This window comes from Charadrius vociferus, unplaced genomic scaffold, assembly GCF_000708025.1.
Source record: "Charadrius vociferus isolate BGI_N301 unplaced genomic scaffold, ASM70802v2 scaffold132, whole genome shotgun sequence".
Lineage (NCBI taxonomy): Eukaryota > Metazoa > Chordata > Aves > Charadriiformes > Charadriidae > Charadrius > Charadrius vociferus.
This window is the reverse complement of record NW_009647028.1, coordinates 1,289,199-1,306,616: the sequence shown is the minus strand read 5'-3', so window position 1 is coordinate 1,306,616 and position 17,418 is coordinate 1,289,199. Positions and strand designations below refer to the sequence as shown.

The following is a 17,418-nucleotide window of genomic DNA, read 5'->3' as shown; positions in this document are numbered from 1 at the left end:
CATGTATTTACAAAAATGAATTGCAGTATATTAAAAAGGAAGTTTTTTAATGGGTTTACAGAAGCAAAGGGAAACAAAACAAAAAGGGCTAGCTTGGCTCTACTTTATTCAGTCCATAAATAAGTGGAATTGCAGGCAAAGCTCTCAACCAAGGCACGGAAGTAAAATCTCTCGAACTGTGCTGAAGGCCGGAGAAGCAGTGAAACAGACATAGGGTGGGCTAATGGGACAAATAGGAAACATCAGCTTCTTGCTGTTTACACCATGGTTTTTATTGTAAATATAGACGATCTGTAAAGCATTCAGTCCCTAAACAGTCTGTGTTTTATGTGTGCATTGTGGGTTCATACTGAAAATCAGGTTTATTTTTGCACTAGCTTTGCAAACTCTCTTTTTTGAGCTTTGGACTGTGTTTTCTTTCTTTGTGTAAGTGGAATTCACCACAAGATAAAGATAGGATCAGGACAGGGTAGGGGCTTTATCTTGCTTCACAGAGATATGCACTACTTTGCCCCTGACTGTGAAATTGCTTTGTTACAGCGGTATTCCTTGTGAGTGAAAACGTCCTTGGAAAGACGCGTCATTTCCTTCATTTGGGTCACCTTTGCATGTTCTTGTGCGCGTGTCCTGCTTTGAACCTCTCCGAACAGCCCCTTGTGCTCCTGGGCTTCACAGCTTCTTATTTCCCAATCTTGGCAGATTCTGTTTTCAAGACTGTCTCCTCTTGCTTTTTGGTGTTGATGGGCTTGCGCTTGTTTTCAGCTTTAATCTTCATGCTTGAGAGACAAAAAACCTAAAGAAATTACTTTTTTCAATGGTGTTAAGGCTTCTTTTTGCTGGGACTGGTTTAACATTTCTTTTCCTGAGCTAGCACTTACCTACATTTTCTTAAGGCAAAACCTAGCTTTCTTTTTCCTTTTTCTATTTTCTTTCTTTAGACCAGACTTTAACTTGAAGATCATTATTCCCGCTGCTTTGCTTCTCCAGTGCCTTTGGCATTGATTCTTTTGCAACCTAGTGCATCTTGTGTTAAGTTGCAGTAACAAAAGGATATTTAAACCAATAGCGCAATCATTTCTGCAACACAGGGGTGATTTTTGTCAGGTACTGCTTTCTGTATGTTCTTAGACTGGTAGATCGCTGCTAGGATATTTTTTGCTAATTGTTGATATCAGTGCGAAGATCCTTTTTTGCGTGTTCATTCTAGCAGGTGAGGAAGTTGGGACGCTCTTTGGTCATTGTGATACTGGTTTTAAGCTATTTGAGAATCATCTTTTGTGTCGCTTTTTCCTGTGGGCTCCAGCCAAGGTAGGACATAAGCTGCTCTACAGGCTTCAGAAGCTGGTCAAAAATGACAGTTAAATATTTCCATGCCTTTCTAATATGTATAATTTTCTAGCTGTGCGCTGTATTTAATCCAACAGTTCCATGATCATGTCAGCAAGAGGATAAGCATTATTTCTTCTCCCACCCGCACCTTTTCCAGAGGTACTCGGTTACTGACTCTTCTCTGGCTTCTGTCAGTGAGGGGAATAGCTGCCGTTGGAAAGGGTGCTGCTGCCGGGCAAAGTTGGAATATTGCTAGTATGTAAAGCTGCAATTCATTTATATGCCAAAGCTGGAATGTAGCTTGGCTTGGCCTCGCTTGCTTTTGGCCAACAGGTAGCTCATAAATATTGGCAGACGAAAAATTAATCTGAAAAGGTGTCTTTCATTGATAAAGCCTCATTAATAAAACCAGTTTGCTCACGAGCGGTAAAGCTAAGCTTTTACTGTCATTTAAACTCGCCGTCTTTAGGCTTCTTGTCCACTCCTCTCTTCTGAACTCCAGGTTTGTTTAAGATGGAGCTTTTCCAGCTTTCTGGCTGAGGGAGTCTGCTGTACGTGTTTCTCTTACTGCATATGGAAATTTTTGGCTGCCCTTTTGAGTAGCTCTTAGCTTCTCCCCCGCTCTGAGTTCAAGTGCACCTGTCTTTCAAAATGCATTCTTTTGTTAATTTGGATTTGGTGGTTCTTCACTACAATACAAATTTTAACATAAAGAGTTTGCAAGTGCGAAGAGCTCTGCTGCACACTGGATTTCATTCGTCTGTGGCGGAATTGTATGTGGAGGCTAATTTGTTTCTCTAGTTTTAGAGCGTTAGTCCATTGCTTTCCTCACCTTTATCTTCACAATTGGTGGATGAGATCAAATCTTCAATAAAAAAGCATCGCTTCAGAAGTGATTTAATATTATTGCCACTTGTCCTTCATTCTGTCCTTCAGGCAGATAACTATAAATGAATAACAAAAAAAAGACATTGGTTGGAAACGTAATAGCATACTTTAAGAGCTATACCTTCTGGACCATCGTGTGTTACTTTTCTCGCGTTCTGGTATATCATGAAGATTTGCAAAGACCTTGTGAGGAATATTTAACAATAGATTTTTAATTTCCCCCCCCCCTTGTTCTTTTATGTGTGATAGCAATTAGCTTTAAAAATAGCCAAAAATTGAACAACCCTCCCCCTCAAACACCTTTTTTTTGTTTAATGTGGAAAACTCGCTGTGTAACAGAATAATTCATTTATGACTATAATGAAATACAGCTGTCAATATAATTAAAATTTACAGTATCAAAACTTCATAAGAATATTTTCTTGTAAGCACTCAAAGGTGCTCCTGCTGTATTTGACGTTAAGGATTCACTTAAGGTTTGGGCTGTTCTGCGACTTCCTGTGGGTCTATATGATCTTACGGTATGATCTATGGATTATTGCCTCCTTCCTCCACCCTCCCAAGAGCCCTGACCTTTGCGAGCTTTTGAATGTTGGCCGCAGTTTTGCTCTGCTATTCCGTACGGGGCTGACACTCGCAAGCTGCAGCTGAAAATCGTTTTTGCAACCAGTGCTTCCTACAGTTTACACTGTGGGAATAAGACAGCTATAAATTACAACTTAAGGGCAGGTTTTCAGTTTTAAACAGATATGGTATAATCGCTTTAACAAGACCTTGACCTCTTGGCGTGATCTGTTTGTATTTTGATATGTCTTTGTTCTTTTGGTGCTTCTGTCTCTAGCATTGTGCAGAACGTGGTAATAACAGAGCAGGGAGTACTGTGCTTGGAGAAGACCAAGTAAGGAAACTGTTGGGCTCCGAAAGCCTCTTATGTAAGCAACGAAATCTGTGTAGTGTCATTTTCTGTTTGGTTTTAAACAATTATGGAAGTCGCTGCCAATTGCCAAAAAACAGGAGCACTTTGGTTTCCAGACTCCTGTTGCAGTACAGGGAGTGTTCTCTGTAATATTTAGCCTTTCTTTACTTTTTGGGTTGGTTGGGGTTTTTTTTGTTGTTGTTGTTGTTTTAAACATGTCTGCTTGGTACTGGCAGATTTCAGCTCTTTTTGCAGCTTCTGGCTAGATATCTTAATCGGAAATGGCCCTCTGGCAGATGTACCATAGCTGGAAGCATCGCCTCAACTTACTGATGCTGTTTGATGTCTTGCCTTTGCTGTTTCTGAACGACTGAAAATGACTCTTGTGTAGAGTTTTTAATAGCACCGCCAGTCCTTTGTAATGCTAAGTTATAATTAATTTGCATATGGAGGCTTTTCTGCCACCTTCATTCCCATTTGTCCTTCCAGGATTTTATTCTATACCTTTTTTAAGAGTTGGGGGTTTTTTATCTTTGGGGGGGGGCCACCAAATCCAGTTTGTTTTTTCTTTGCCATTATGGAGTTACCTGTGCTGATGATGTGGTTACTGAGATGAAGGTAGTGTTGCATTGAAATGTATCATAATCTGAGACATTGTTTTTCAAGAGGATTTGAAACTGAAGGAAATTTAGGGTTTAAAACTTAAACCCAGAGAATACTTACTAAAGAGGCCTTTGATGCAGTTGTGCAGTTTAATCTTTTAAAATTATTTTTAGGCTGTGTGCAAAAGTTATAATACTTTTAACAGCTTAGGGAAGGCAGAACCAGATTGAAACCCGAAAGCTTTTGACAGCATGTTTTAGTCAAATTATTGATACTTCTTATAAGAGGATTTACAGTACTTTTTCATACCATGTATGCCTATTGTGTAGCCCCAGCAGCAGTGCAGCTAACAGTTGTTTTAAAAATACACAATTACACCCTTTCATCCCTGACACAAAGGCTAGGTAAGAAGCCTTTCTTGCAGAAATGGTTGCTTAGTAGCTGGGACAGCTGGAGAGGTGGGATTGAATTGCCTAGGGGTTTGGGTCGCTTGGCCTTTGACTTCAGGGCTGCATTTGAGCGCCGGGGGAGTTCATCATCCTTGTGCATCAGTGTTTAGTGGAAACTGGGGACCTGTAGAAAGGGGATCGCGTTCTGAGCTACCATCATCTCTTCAGCTGTGAGTGACATCTCAGTATTATGGTGGAAGGCAGGGAAAAGAAGCTATAGTACAGGAGAGAACCACTAAGATTTGCAAAGAAGTGAGCCTATGCTATATACTACAGCTTTAGCCTTTTGTGCCTCGTGAACCATGTTGAGATAGGTGCCAATCTCGCCATTTGATTTATGCCTCTATGGAAGTACAAAGGCTTCCTCATTCAGCATCCCTTGAAATGTGGACAGTCCAGCAGAGCAAGATCTGGTCTCCTGTGCTACCTCAAGTGTGTGAAAACAGCATGATCCTTGTTAACCTCAAGAAACAGTAACTGCTAGTAATTAGGGCACTTCTAGTGCAGTAGCTTTTCCTCTCTCTCTCCCTGCAGCAATGGATTATTTGCTGTGGTATTCCTACCAAGCATAGAGCTTACCTCCTTGAGTGCCAGAGCACAAGGCTTTTTCAAATTAGTTGGTTAATTGAAATTATTTCTGGGGTTAATATGTTTTTGGTTTTCAGTGTTTGTTCTTGTAGCTATTAGTTGCAGCTCCTGTGCAAGGATTGTGCCAGCAAAGGGCAGTTTCTGCTTGTGCTCTAGAGACTCTTGGTCTTGCTTTCTTGCCCAGATGATTCTTTAGAGATGCATGTATAGCGCGAGCTTCCCATGTAATTGTCTGTCAATGTATAACGGTGTGTTTCACTGATTCGTGGGTGCGGTCAAATGATGTGGGAGGGGATGCTATTTAATGAGTGTGCATCAGAAATTTTACCAGGGCTTTAAGTCCACCTCTCTGTTTTCTAAAATCGCTTGAATTGTCTTTCAGTCCTCTTCCTGAAAATAAGCTGTGAATTTGAGGAGAGGGATGAAACAGTCTTGAGTTTTATCAGCTGTGTGGCACTCTGCCTGCTGATGAGAAGTCCTGCTGCCCAGGGAACACAGCAATACGATGGGTTTCACTGCATAATCTGTCTGGCCAGCTGTATTCTAATCTCTTAGTTTTTTTGGGGGGGGCTGGCGGGGGAAGAGACTAGCTTTAAGGCAACACTGTTTTCAATAGATACCTTTGAAAATAGGATTGAAGGACAACTTAGTGTGTCTGTGCTCTTAACACAGCTCTGAAGCTGGTAAGTATTGAAGGATTTCATGCTATAATAAGGATATTTTGGCCTGGTCACGAATGTCGGCACGACATCTCATCCTGTGGTCTGTTGAAGCACCTTTGATGCTGTCCATTTCCTAACTAACAACACAGTCTTTTGGCCTGTGTGTGTATATAGCACTGAAATTCCCTTTACTGTAGAAGGTTGTGAGATTCCTGGAGCTCTGGTGATCCAGCTACTTCAGGCAAGTAGGTCACTTGTATCTTGGGGAATTCCCTGACTCAGAAGTCCAAAATAGATGGAAGAAAATGTCAAAGCAGAGCTGATAATCGTGAACTGCATAGGGCATAAGGTTAGGGTTTTACCCTTTTTACCCCTGTAGATAGGTCATAAAAAGCAAGAAGACTCTTCAGAGAAAAGACATGTGGCCATGAACACTTAACGCTTGCCGATTACAAGGTCCATGCAACTGAAAAAGACTCGAAAACCCATCAGCCTGCTCTACGGCTTGGAGGTACCTCCTAGCTGGTGTGCGTTGCAGCCCGTGGCTTCCCAAGCAGAGCTGCCACGGGTGAATCCCCTGGAGTGGCAAGGATAAGCACTTGGTGCCGTGAAGCCATGCCTCCCGTGGATACTCCGAGTGGGAGCACGCTGCTCTCAAACTATTGACCTCCGTCCGCAAGTGCTCCGTGTTGTGCTTTTTCGATGAAAGTTGTGTTATTGTAGATGCTAATGTCTTATCTCTCTGTTTTCTGCACCTCATTGCTTTGTTCTTTATAAGATCTTTTGTTTTCTGCCACTCTGTCACTGCGTTTCTGCTGCCCCTCCCTCTAGCTGGGTTTGTCAAGTCGCCCATGTCAGAAACTAAACTCACGGGGGACGCCTTTGAACTGTACTGTGATGTGGTTGGGAACCCCACTCCAGAGATCCAGTGGTGGTATGCTGAAGTCAACCGGGCTGAGTCTTTCAAACAGCTGTGGGATGGCGCTCGGAAGCGCCGTGTCACCATTAACACTGCCTACGGGGCGAATGGGGTGAGTGTGCTGAGAATAACCCGCCTTACCTTGGAAGACTCTGGGACTTACGAGTGCAGGGCCAGCAACGATCCCAGGAGGAATGACTTGAGGCAAAATCCCTCCATAACGTGGATTCGAGCCCAGGCTACTATAAGCGTCCTTCAGAGTGAGTCCGGCACCCTACAGTAGTGGTACTGTAGTATCTAGAGGCAGTCTAGTGACCCTTACCCTCCCGTTACCCCGAAAAAACCCTCTGCTACCTTGTCCTGGTGTTTTGAACCCGAGACTGTTCCTCTGCCTGTAGTGCTGACGTTGTCTGCCATCTCTGTCTCTCCTCAGGATCAAAGGACTTGGGAAAATCTGTGGATGCGTTTTATAGCTTCTGTGTGAAAACAAGCCCGGTGTTGAATTTGTGTTTCTCCCCTACCCCCTTTAGTTTTGTAGTAGGTTTCCAGCCACGCTAATGCTGGCTTCTCCGTGAGTGCCTTTATATTTGATTTCTGTGTTCTTCCCAGGTTTAACTGTCTTATTTTCATTTCTTCTGTTTTCTTGGGATTTCTCTGAATGCCTTCTCACATGGCTTTGGTTGCATATATGCTTCTGTACAAATCCTTCCCTTTCAGTTACACGTGACCTTTCATGTTTAGATTTTTCCATGAAGTCGTGGTGTTTCTCTTCCTTTCTGGACAGCAGCGTGTTCCTAATGAGTTCTCTGATGCAGCAGCGCTGAACTGATGCAGCTATTCTTAATCCAGCCCATGAAGGGGAGGGGGGGATATCCTCCCCCAGTGTGAACTAATAACTTTAGCTAAATGTCTTTCAGTTGAGAATGCAACTTTTGGCAGCGGAAATACTTTCCAAAGCAGACAATATGGTTGACCCAGAATTGCTTTTTGTTCTCTATTGTTACAAGACTTTTCTGTGTTCAGCTCGCTTTTAAAGCAGTCCCAGACGAGGTTGGAAATTTATATCATCAGAGTCAGTAGAGAAGAACCCTTTTTTGTTTTGTGCGAGATGCAAAACTCCTGCATTTGCTAACAAGATGAAGGAAATGTCTAATGAGCGAATTAAATCTGCACTGTGAGCCTGCTGCTTGGAGGTACAGGAGCACTTCCTTTCTCGGCAATTTCTCAATCTCCTAAGGTGACAAGGAGTAGAGAGCGAAGGTGTTGTCTTGCTATTGTGCTCTGTGGGTAAATAAACCTTTTATGTACCACTTGGAGTTTTGTCTGGCTACAAAAAGGTCAAACTCTGTAATTATGTCTCAGTTATGGTTTTGGATACCTTAAAACAAACAAACAAAAAAACCCAAACCAACCAACCAAAAGTTTCCCTGAAGTGTGGTGCAGTTGGCACTGCTGGATCAGAAACCTTGCCTCTGGAAAATGGAAACAACACTGATATATGTGGAAAAATAGACGGTGAACCCAATGACGTGGCTTGACTTGAAAGTTTAAGTGGCATTGGGTTGTTCGGCTCAGACCTGCTCAGCTTTCGGTCCTAATGTCCGATCCCTCCTTTGTCCTTTGAGGTCCCAAAGGACTCGGATGGGTAGATTGCTTGCATGACCTACAACAGCAAGAGCTATGTAACTTTAGGAAGTAATACTACCTTAAAACAAAGCTAAAATATTTGTCTTGTAAGAAGTAACGTCTCCTGGAAATCCCTGCTGCTCCTGTTAAGACCTTTAGTTTTTCTTGAGTGTGGCAAGTCTGTGGTGGTCCTGTGCTCCTCTCTTCGTGTCTAGTCAGTTTTAGTAACCTACTGAGGGAGAAAATCCTTTTCCTATGAAAAGTCACCATTTGGGAATGAATTACTATGAAGATGTCCACGTATGGAAAGCGGGTTTTTCCTCTCTCAGGCCATTGTTACTACTACTAATCTCCGGGCATTAAAGTTTAACCTTTTGTCTTCCTCCTCAGTTAACACGGTCTTGTTGCATCTGGTGCTACTAATTCTGGAGTGTGTATCGTGACTTCATTGCTAAGTGCCTTCTGCCTGGGATAATTCTTCTGCTTTTGTGTTTTATTCATAGTGGGGGTAAATGTTGAACAGAATACGTTAATGCTTTTACTCTGTAATATTATGTATGTTAAGAGATATGACCAGCTGCTGCTTGGAAACAGACCACTTGGACATCAAACTGCTGCGTGGCCATGCTGGAAATGGAGATAAAGGGGGGGAAGCAGGTTTCCAAGCCATCCCCGGAAGGTGGAGACCATCTTATCTGAATCTGCCCAAAATGTTTCAGCTGCTGTATTGTGTGCACGAACACTATTTGTCTTTGAAATGGGAATTTTCTGACCAAACAGAGTTTCTAGCTGATGGTGGCCATTTTGCTGCTGGCCTTACTTGACATCAGCATCATTGAAACGGAACATCAAATGTATCAAAAGAGTACAACCTCTTTTCACTGTCCTGTAAATCACAGCTAGTCTCAAATACCAAAACTTGAATGCAAAGAGGTCACGTGCAACTTGATTTTTAAGTTGGCAGCCAAGAACTAGCATCTAGCTTCTATCTCATTCCTAGTTTGGATAAAGAACTTCAATTATGGATGTATTTTTTTATTTAAAAAACTGATCCTACATAAAATGGGCAGTTTAAGTGATGTATAGAAAGAGACTCTTCAGCATCTCGTTCTTTATAGTGGGCATCCTTCTTTCCCAGCAGTATTCAGTTTGCAGTTTACCTTCTAGAATTAAATTGGGCTAGTACTGCCTGATAGCTTTTTTTTTTTTTAATAAATTAAAGTAACATAAATGCAGGTTAAAGATGTAAATGAGACTGTACTCGTCTTTAATTTTTTTTTTTAACCTAAAACATAAAAAGTTGCAAGTCGGACACAAAAGGCCCCAGCAAACTCCAGCAAAGCAAGCTTGAGACAGCTGTAAATATTTTCTGGACAATGCAGCTTAGCAGAGATGTCGGTAAGAATAGGTGCGCATTTGCAGAAGTAGGCATTGGCGCTCCAGGCAGGTTTTATTTTTGTGTTCTGCTTCATCAGTGTTAGAAGCTGAAGAGTCCATTATCAACAGAACACGAAAGCCAGAAGATTACCACTGCCAAAACCCTTCTGGATTAAGTCTTTAACTTTCCAGTTTCTGTAGGGACTGAGTTCAGATATTTATTTTTTTTTTTGGTGACTTTTTCCTGTTGCTGGCGTTTGTGTAACGCTTTCTGATGGCAGCGTGTGTGCTTTCCATTTCCAGGATGGCTGCAGGCTGATCACCGCTTCAGGCTGTGTCTCAGCACAGCACAGACAGCATCAGCATCTGTCATAACGGCGCTCGCTAGATGTGTCGTGCTCTCTGTCACAGCGGCCTTTAAGCCTGTCTCGCTGGCGTCCTCCTAAAAGGAAAACGCTGCATTTATTTCGCAGGCAGCAGACTTGACGACACTGCTTTCATCATCAAAGAAAAACAGTTAAAACGGAACCCAGTACGATCAGTGAATTCTAGCAAAAGTTATTTCTCTAGATAAGTGATAAGATAAGATATTTCTCTAGATAAGTGTTCTGACACCAAATTACTATTTCAAACACATTACTAAAAATATTTCCAGATCTCTTAGTATTTTTCTGAGAAAAATGCACACAAGTTTTTTGTGGGGAATGGAAAAGCTTACAGGGCAGTCCAAAATTGTTGTATTATAGCCATACCATTACTGTACCCCATAGGACCCAAACAGATCCTTGCATGGATCACATTCCCAGCATGGGATCAACAAGGTAGAAACACAGTTGAAAATGTGCGATATTAGCAAAGTATCGATGAAAATTGTCACAAAACCTCCATTACTACAGTACCCGCCAGTTTTTCTGCAGTGAAGTGATAGTCCTAGTTTTAAATAGCTGTGAAAAGAAGCTATGGAGACGCCCTGCTGAAGAAATGGGGGAAGGATATACAGGACTCAAATGGCTTTGCCGGGTTATTAGTAGGTAGATGTTTTTTCTCTCTGCTTCTCTGGGCAATAATCTTAAGTACTGTACTATTGGATAGATGAATGTTTTATGTGATGAAAAATGCAATGTTTCTGACGGTACTGCTATTTTCCACTTCCCCTCGTTCTATTTAGTAATTTGTTTTCCAAGTGCTTTGCAGATGGATAACCAAAAGACTGCATGGGTATGACTCAAATTTGTATTCCAAATATGTCACCACAAGGCGTAACAAAATTTACAGGATTAAAAATCCTTTGCTGACTTGCAAAAAATCATGAAGACACTCATTACTGACCGACGTCCTCACCCTCCTGCACTTTGCTGCCGACCGGAATGCAAAGGAGGTACTGTGAGAGGTTGATGCCGCAGGAGTGCGGTTGGTGAAATGAGCAGCTGGCAACAGCTACCTCTTTGGAATTCATTTCACCCTTTAAAGTGAGGAAATACATCAAAGGCAGAGGACACGGCAGCATTTACATGGCAGAGACTGCTACGGCAGTGGCCTTTAGTTCAGGCTGAAAGCAGAGCCAATGCTAAATCTAGATATTTTTGGAAGACTAACAGCAAGGATCCCTCAATTTCCTTTAAGCTCTGTCATCCTGTATTCAAGTTTTGTTACTGAAGACTTGAAACCAGCTGTGAGCCATCAATAGAGAGGTCTTTTTTTCCAAGTTTGGGAAGAAACTTGTCTCTGTCTATTCTAAAAATTCATCGGCCTTCTTAGAGAGTAATAACCATCTGCACGATCTTAAGAAAACATGGTTACCAAATGTAAGGACAGTGCCCTCATACTAATCTTAGCACTTCTAAAAGACTTTCACCTAAAAAATGTGAATGTGATATTACCAGGTAAGATCGTAATGTGAAACAGCCTGGGTTCGGTTCCTAACGCAACCAGCAAAGTATGTCACTCTTATGGTCTGTTTATGCAATGAGGTTCACATTTTTTTTTCTTCGTAAATGTTTATGTTTAAGGTTACTTTAGAAACCAAATAGTTCCCTACTCTAAATTTAACATGGTGTGTATTTTTACTTTTTATTGTTAAGCATTGAGGGCTGCTTGCAGCCGTTCTTCATCAGACTTGTGCCTTATTCACACTGGGTATTTGCTCGAATTTCAGACATCAGAAGAGTTGTGCTATTTGAAATATCATGTGTGCACAGGATCTTTTCCTTAGGTAGGCGTTAGCCCTTTTTGCAGGGGGAAGTCCAGAAATATTATTCAGAAGACTGTTTAACTTTGAGAGCTATTCTGTGTAGAAAACGGGTTTGTTTTAAACCTCACAGTAGGTAGAGGAACCAAGTAATAGCCAGAAAGAAGTTGCTTCTGAAGGACAGGCAGATCTCTTATGGTTAGTCACAGGACATGTGTTTTCCCATGTTATGGTCAGTAGTGTGTTTAAAATAAAAAAAATATTAATGGTGTTACATAGAAATCTGAAGTGATGTTAAATGTTTAAAATAAATAATCTAAAATAAAGAATTCTTTTTTCCATATAGGGGTGCTGTAAGGTGTCGCCTTCACTAGTGGTCAGCTGTTCTATTGTCACTTTCTTGATGTCTCCCAAACTAGTGCAGTGACGTTCCTTGTGTAGTCTTTTTCCCTTCCTGATTCCCCTTTTGAATTTTAGACTAGTGTGGCACAATTGCCAGTGAAGATTTGTTGCTATTTCATGTGTCCTTTGTTTCAGAACCCAGGATCAATGCCAGCGAGGATGTAATCATTCATCCGTATGGTCCGGCTGTCACATTGCAGTGTAACCTCACCACAAGTCCCAGCCCCCTTTCTGCCAGTTACTGGGTGAAGAATGGAGAGGAGATCCCTGGCACTAGAAAATCTTCAAACACTACAGAATACAAGTAAGTCTCTTTGGAGTAATCTTCATGTTAAACTAGAGAATGACAAACCTGGTAGACATATGGCTTTGGAATAGACGATGGGATGTTGGGACTCCAGGGGCCCTGGTTTGCCTTCTCAGTGATCAAACAAATTGAGTTGATCTGCATTAGAGGCTCCACAAAATGTACATCTGTGAATAGCGTTAGGAGAACGATTCTGGAAAGTTTTCTGCCTGTAGCTGTCCCAGCTAGCTCATGTAAACACAACATCAACGAAAACATACTGTAAACTTCTCTTTTCAGTCTGAACTCATTTAATTCTTCTCTCACGTAGAATATATGTCATGTGTGGACATAGGCACAGACACAGCCTAGTTTTCTTTTCCTCTGAGTGTATTGTGCAGTCTCTGTCTTGCCTATGCCTACATAAAGATGGATTTGCAGCTGTGCATTTTGATCGTGCAGGGAAATGCAGCACATAAATCACTGCTGAAATCAGCTGGTTTAGTCATTTTCTGGCCTTGGGAGATGAAAGATGGCGTTGTCTGAGTTGTAACTGATGAGTCATCAGACCACTACTATGAAATGATACCAAATCTTGATTAAACCAGTACAGCTGTATCACTTGCGCTTCTTATTTGTCAGCACATCCGCATTGGCAGCATTAATCTGTTCCACGTGCTCATGCTCTGGCTTTGTTTCTGCCTTCCATCTAAGGGTGTGAAGGAGAACAGAATGTGTACAGCCACCTCTTTCATTTCACCATAGCTTGCATCAGGCAGAAATCCTTTAAGGGCTTCTGTATTCCTGAAACGGGGCTCTCTTGCCGTGGAGTTGTTGAGAGCATATGAAGCTTGCTCACTGATGCCATCAGAGATCTGTTTTGTACGTGTGATTTTCTTGCCTTTTTTTTTTTCCCCCCCATTCAATTTTCATCACTTGATGCCAGCCTGGATAGCAAATACAACTTTCTGTTCAGTGTTAAGCTAAGATGAAGGGCTCTTAAGGCATGTTTCAACCACTGGTGGTAGCTTACTCATTGGAGACATTAGACCACTTCTGACCTTCTGTTCAGCTGTTACGCCAGAAAGAGGAGCTTATGGCTGGTCGAGGCCTGCGACGCTATAGTGCGTCTGGTTTACTGTACCTTGTCTGTACACTAAAGCAGGGAAACGTGCCTGCACGCTCAACTGGCTTTTCTCTTGTCTCCAGCAGAGCACTGTAGGCTCTTTACAACACTAATGTTGCTTACTGGCACACGATTAAGAAACACTCAAGGTTTTCATTGCCTTAGCAAAGCATCCTTTCATCCGCGGGATGATGGAAGTTGTGTTTGATTCCAATAAAGACGCGTTCAAGTTTTTCCTTTTGTTTTCCACTATAGCTCACTTTGCGTTATCTGTTCAGTTTTGCAGTTAAAAAAATAATCTCATTTAGTTTTGTAATTACATCCTGTTATTTTCTCAGTACAACGTTTAACACTGGTTCTGAGTTTTAAAGGCTCTGCTTTCTTATCTAGCAATTTAACCTGATCAGCAGTCTTGTCCAAAAGCACCAGCTTGAGTGGTACAAAAGGCACGTTGCATCAAGGTTACTGAAAATCACACATTATTATTCAGGAAACTTAAGCATTGAGGCTGACTGCTCTATAGTCTGTTCAAAGCGAGGGAGAATTTTTCCTTCCAAATTCCTCAGTAAAAGAAGAATTTTACTTGGCTTCAGTTTTAACTTCCTGGAGAGGAAAGAAGTAAAGTGGGCAGACTGTAAGACAGTCACTTTTTTTCCCCAGTGAATGGAGGGTTGGTAGAGCATGCTCCTATCACAGGAGAGCTTGAGAATTTAGGAAAACTTGCATTTGCAATGTAGACGTCAAATTCCTGCTTATTTATAAGTTGCTTTGCTGTATATTGTGGTTTCAGGCTCTCTGTGGCATTTCTTCCTTGCATGTGGTCACACTGCATTTGATCTGTTCGTTAACTTCTAGTTTGATTTGGTTACTTGGTGGTTTTTTAGATCCAGAAACGCCAAATTCATGCAAGCAATTTCAACATAGTTGTGGTTAAAAGAGGTTAATCAACTTCAGCATTTTTTTTACATTCTACTTTTATTTCCTTAAAAAATAATAAAAAAAATGTTTCAGGTTCTTGGTGTTTCACTCATTAAGCTGTGTTGTTTTGCTATGAAATGTAGTTAGTTCATCGAAGTTCAGTGTTGTTTACCATTCAGAAGGCTTCAGAATTTGCAAGTTAAACTACGTACCTTAAAAATCCTGCTTCATACATTAGAAATCGAGCACATCGTCCTTAATTCTTTATTCAAACTTGATGTAGCTGCTCTTGCTGGAAGGCAGCTATACTCACAAAGCTCAGAGTTAAGTATAGCTTTTTAGTTTACCATTTTTAATTAAGAGCGGGCAAGAATTATTTGTAGCAGGTTCTTTTACAAGTCGTTCTGGCCATCCTGTGCTTTCGTTCTGGAGACTGTCCCCTAGTCTGCAATTCATAGTTTGGAGGAGAAAAGTAATGATTTCTTTCTGAATTCCTCATCAATTAATTCAGAATTCGGTAGCGGGTTCCTGAGCTAAATTGAAGAAAATGGGGTTTTTGGGTGTTTGTTTTGATTTAACCCCAACCAGCTGAAACCAGGACAGTGCTTTTGCATCTGCCGAAAAGTCCACATCTACGAAAAGCTGGGCTCTTCCTAAAACCGCAGGACTGAGGGAAGTTGTTGGCTGAGCAAACTGGTTACAGGTGCTTGTTTGTCTGTAAAACTTTGCAGCCGTATCAACTTACACTTGCTTTAATGATTTATGGTAATAAAACCCTAGTAGAGGCTGCTGTAGTTTCACACTTTAAAAAGAAGCTTATGTAGAACTGAAAGGATACAATCTCTTCCCCCCCTCTCTCTTAAGCATTGACAATAGTGGCTAAAAAGCAGCGATCAGAGTATGATTATTTCACTGTTAAGGTCCTAAACGGAATTAGAGAAAGCCTTCCCTCGCTATTGCAGCGTCTGGGGCTGGCTTAGTCATGGAAAGAGTTGGGTGGGGTTGTCCCGTGTCAGGTAGGCGAGGTGTGCGTCTCTGCCAGCCGCGTCTAACGTCAGGCGCCAACGTCCAGGGCTGCTGCGCAATTCCGAAGGATACTTCACCTGCCTGCGCTTTAAACAACAATTAATGCTTTGATGTTTGATGATACTAAATGATCGTTCTTTCTGGCATTAAGATACTTTTTAATTTTAACTTTGTGAAAAGTGGCTATGTCATTGCTTATCTGAAAGACGTATTAATTTTATAACTAACTTTAGACTTTCACCGGTGACTCTGGAAAGTAAGTGCTGTGAACACAGTGAAGGCTTGAGTAAAAGTATTCTGTTAAACCGAGCAGCTTTTTCCGTGTGTCTAAGCAGTTTCCATGGGTAATTAAATTATTTTATTACAGTGCTCTTCTGCAGGGTTTCTGTTCAGCTGCATGCTATTTACTTAATGTGTTTTTTAAAAAAATTACTAATAAAAAAAGAAAGCCAAGAAGCCTTGCAGTAAAGGGAGGGAAGAGATGGGGAGAACTCTATTCTGTGCTGTGTGGAAAGGTAAATTCTGCCCCACACCATCGTTATGCTTCTCTAGATGTCTTTTGTAGGTAAATATCTGAAGAATGTAAACGTAGAGCTTTTAAGTCATTTATATCCAAAAGCCTTTTGAAGGACAGCAAAAGCTGGTGGACCTGAAGTTAGCACCATCTCGAGTGTAGATTCATCTTGAGGGGGGTTTTTTTTGTGGTGTTTTGGGGTTTGGGGTGGGTTTTTTTTCCTGCTGTTGCAGCTCTGCTTTTTTTTTCTAGCTGACTTGCATCTGTTTTTCCCTCTACTAGTTGTTATTGCATTAGTCTTTCCTAATTTTAAGTGGCAGCAGATTCTTGTGTGGTGTCTTCCTTCACGAGTTGACCAGCTTTTGCAGTTTTTCCACATCCAGTCTGAATCAGAGAAAACTATTAATGGACCAGTCTCATGTCTGCTATGGAAAAAAAGAAAACGGCTTATGAGATGACAGCATCAGCTTTGATTGTATTTGTAGTCTGTCGCTTTCCAATTGGCCACGTATGATTTTTTTAATGCAGAAAGTACATACAAATCATGTTTCTCCCTCAATGGGCGGTGGTGTCTGACTAATAGGCTAGTGACTTCAGGATGACTTGCATCAAACTGCCTGTAGTGCATAATTAAAAGGTGTCAGGCTCCTTCTTTGCTTTTAAACTAAATGCAGCTTCTCCAACTAAATTGGTACTGACTTTCCTGCCTAGAGCTCACCCTTTTTCTAGGCAAACAACATCCTTTCTTTCAAGTAGGTACCTCGGCACAACAAACCTTGAATTAACAAGTAATAGCTGTGAAATTCAGTTAAAAGACTAAAGTATTGGGGGGGAAATAAATTCCTAGCCTGCTCATTTTTGGTTGCTAACACAGTACTTAACACGGCTCATGTGTTCTCTCCCTGTCTGCAGGATTTTGAAGCCCAGAGCAGAAGAGTCAGGGGAATACTTGTGCGTGTTTGTGTTTTCAAACTCTCCTATAGCCAACGCCACTATAGAAGTGAGAGGTACTCTTTTTTTGTTTTGTTTTGTTTTATTTCCTCTCCTTGCAAGTGAAGTGCTTTCACTGCCTCTGCCATCTCGCTCACTGTCTGTACAAGAGAGCTAACTCAAGCGGTCTTTCCTCGTGAAATCAAGCCTGTGTCCAATCCTTGGTTATAATTTCAGGGGAATTCTTGCACGCAGTCCTAGGGGAAAGATCTGGCAGATATGGGAATACGACCATTGCACTTGTGGTCTGCACAGAGGGGATGAAAATACCTTCTAGCACAAGTGTCTGCATTCTTTTGGTAAATCTGGCTGTCTAGCAGGATGAAGATTGCTGTAGAATATGTCTGTGCTCACGCAAAGACAGATGTGGTTTCCTCTTGGTTTCACAGTAAATGAGGCCATCTGAATGTATTCGATGTACTTTGAATTTGTCGGTTCTGAATATGAAAAAAGTAAGAACCAGCATCTCATGTGTGGCAGCTCCGAACTGGTGTACTTGTAGGTTTTTGTCTGCAGAGACTATTTCAGCTGCCGGGTTCTGGTTTGCACAGATGCCCTGAACCAGATCGGGGTTTTCTATTTTCATGCTTTCCCCTCTCCCACCCCCCCCC

At 41.6% G+C, this 17,418-nt stretch overlaps 1 protein-coding gene across 1 annotated transcript in view; it reads left to right on the top strand.

Annotated features, from left to right (window-relative positions):
* NPTN (neuroplastin) overlaps window positions 1–17,418 on the top strand; it is an 82,991-nt gene that overhangs the window by 41,169 nt on the left and 24,404 nt on the right. Inside the window, exons 2-4 of the mRNA XM_009895580.1 lie at window positions 6,214–6,614; window positions 12,083–12,251; window positions 16,730–16,824. Coding sequence (XP_009893882.1) covers window positions 6,214–6,614; window positions 12,083–12,251; window positions 16,730–16,824 — 665 coding nt within the window. The remainder of the gene's footprint in view (window positions 1–6,213; window positions 6,615–12,082; window positions 12,252–16,729; window positions 16,825–17,418) is intronic.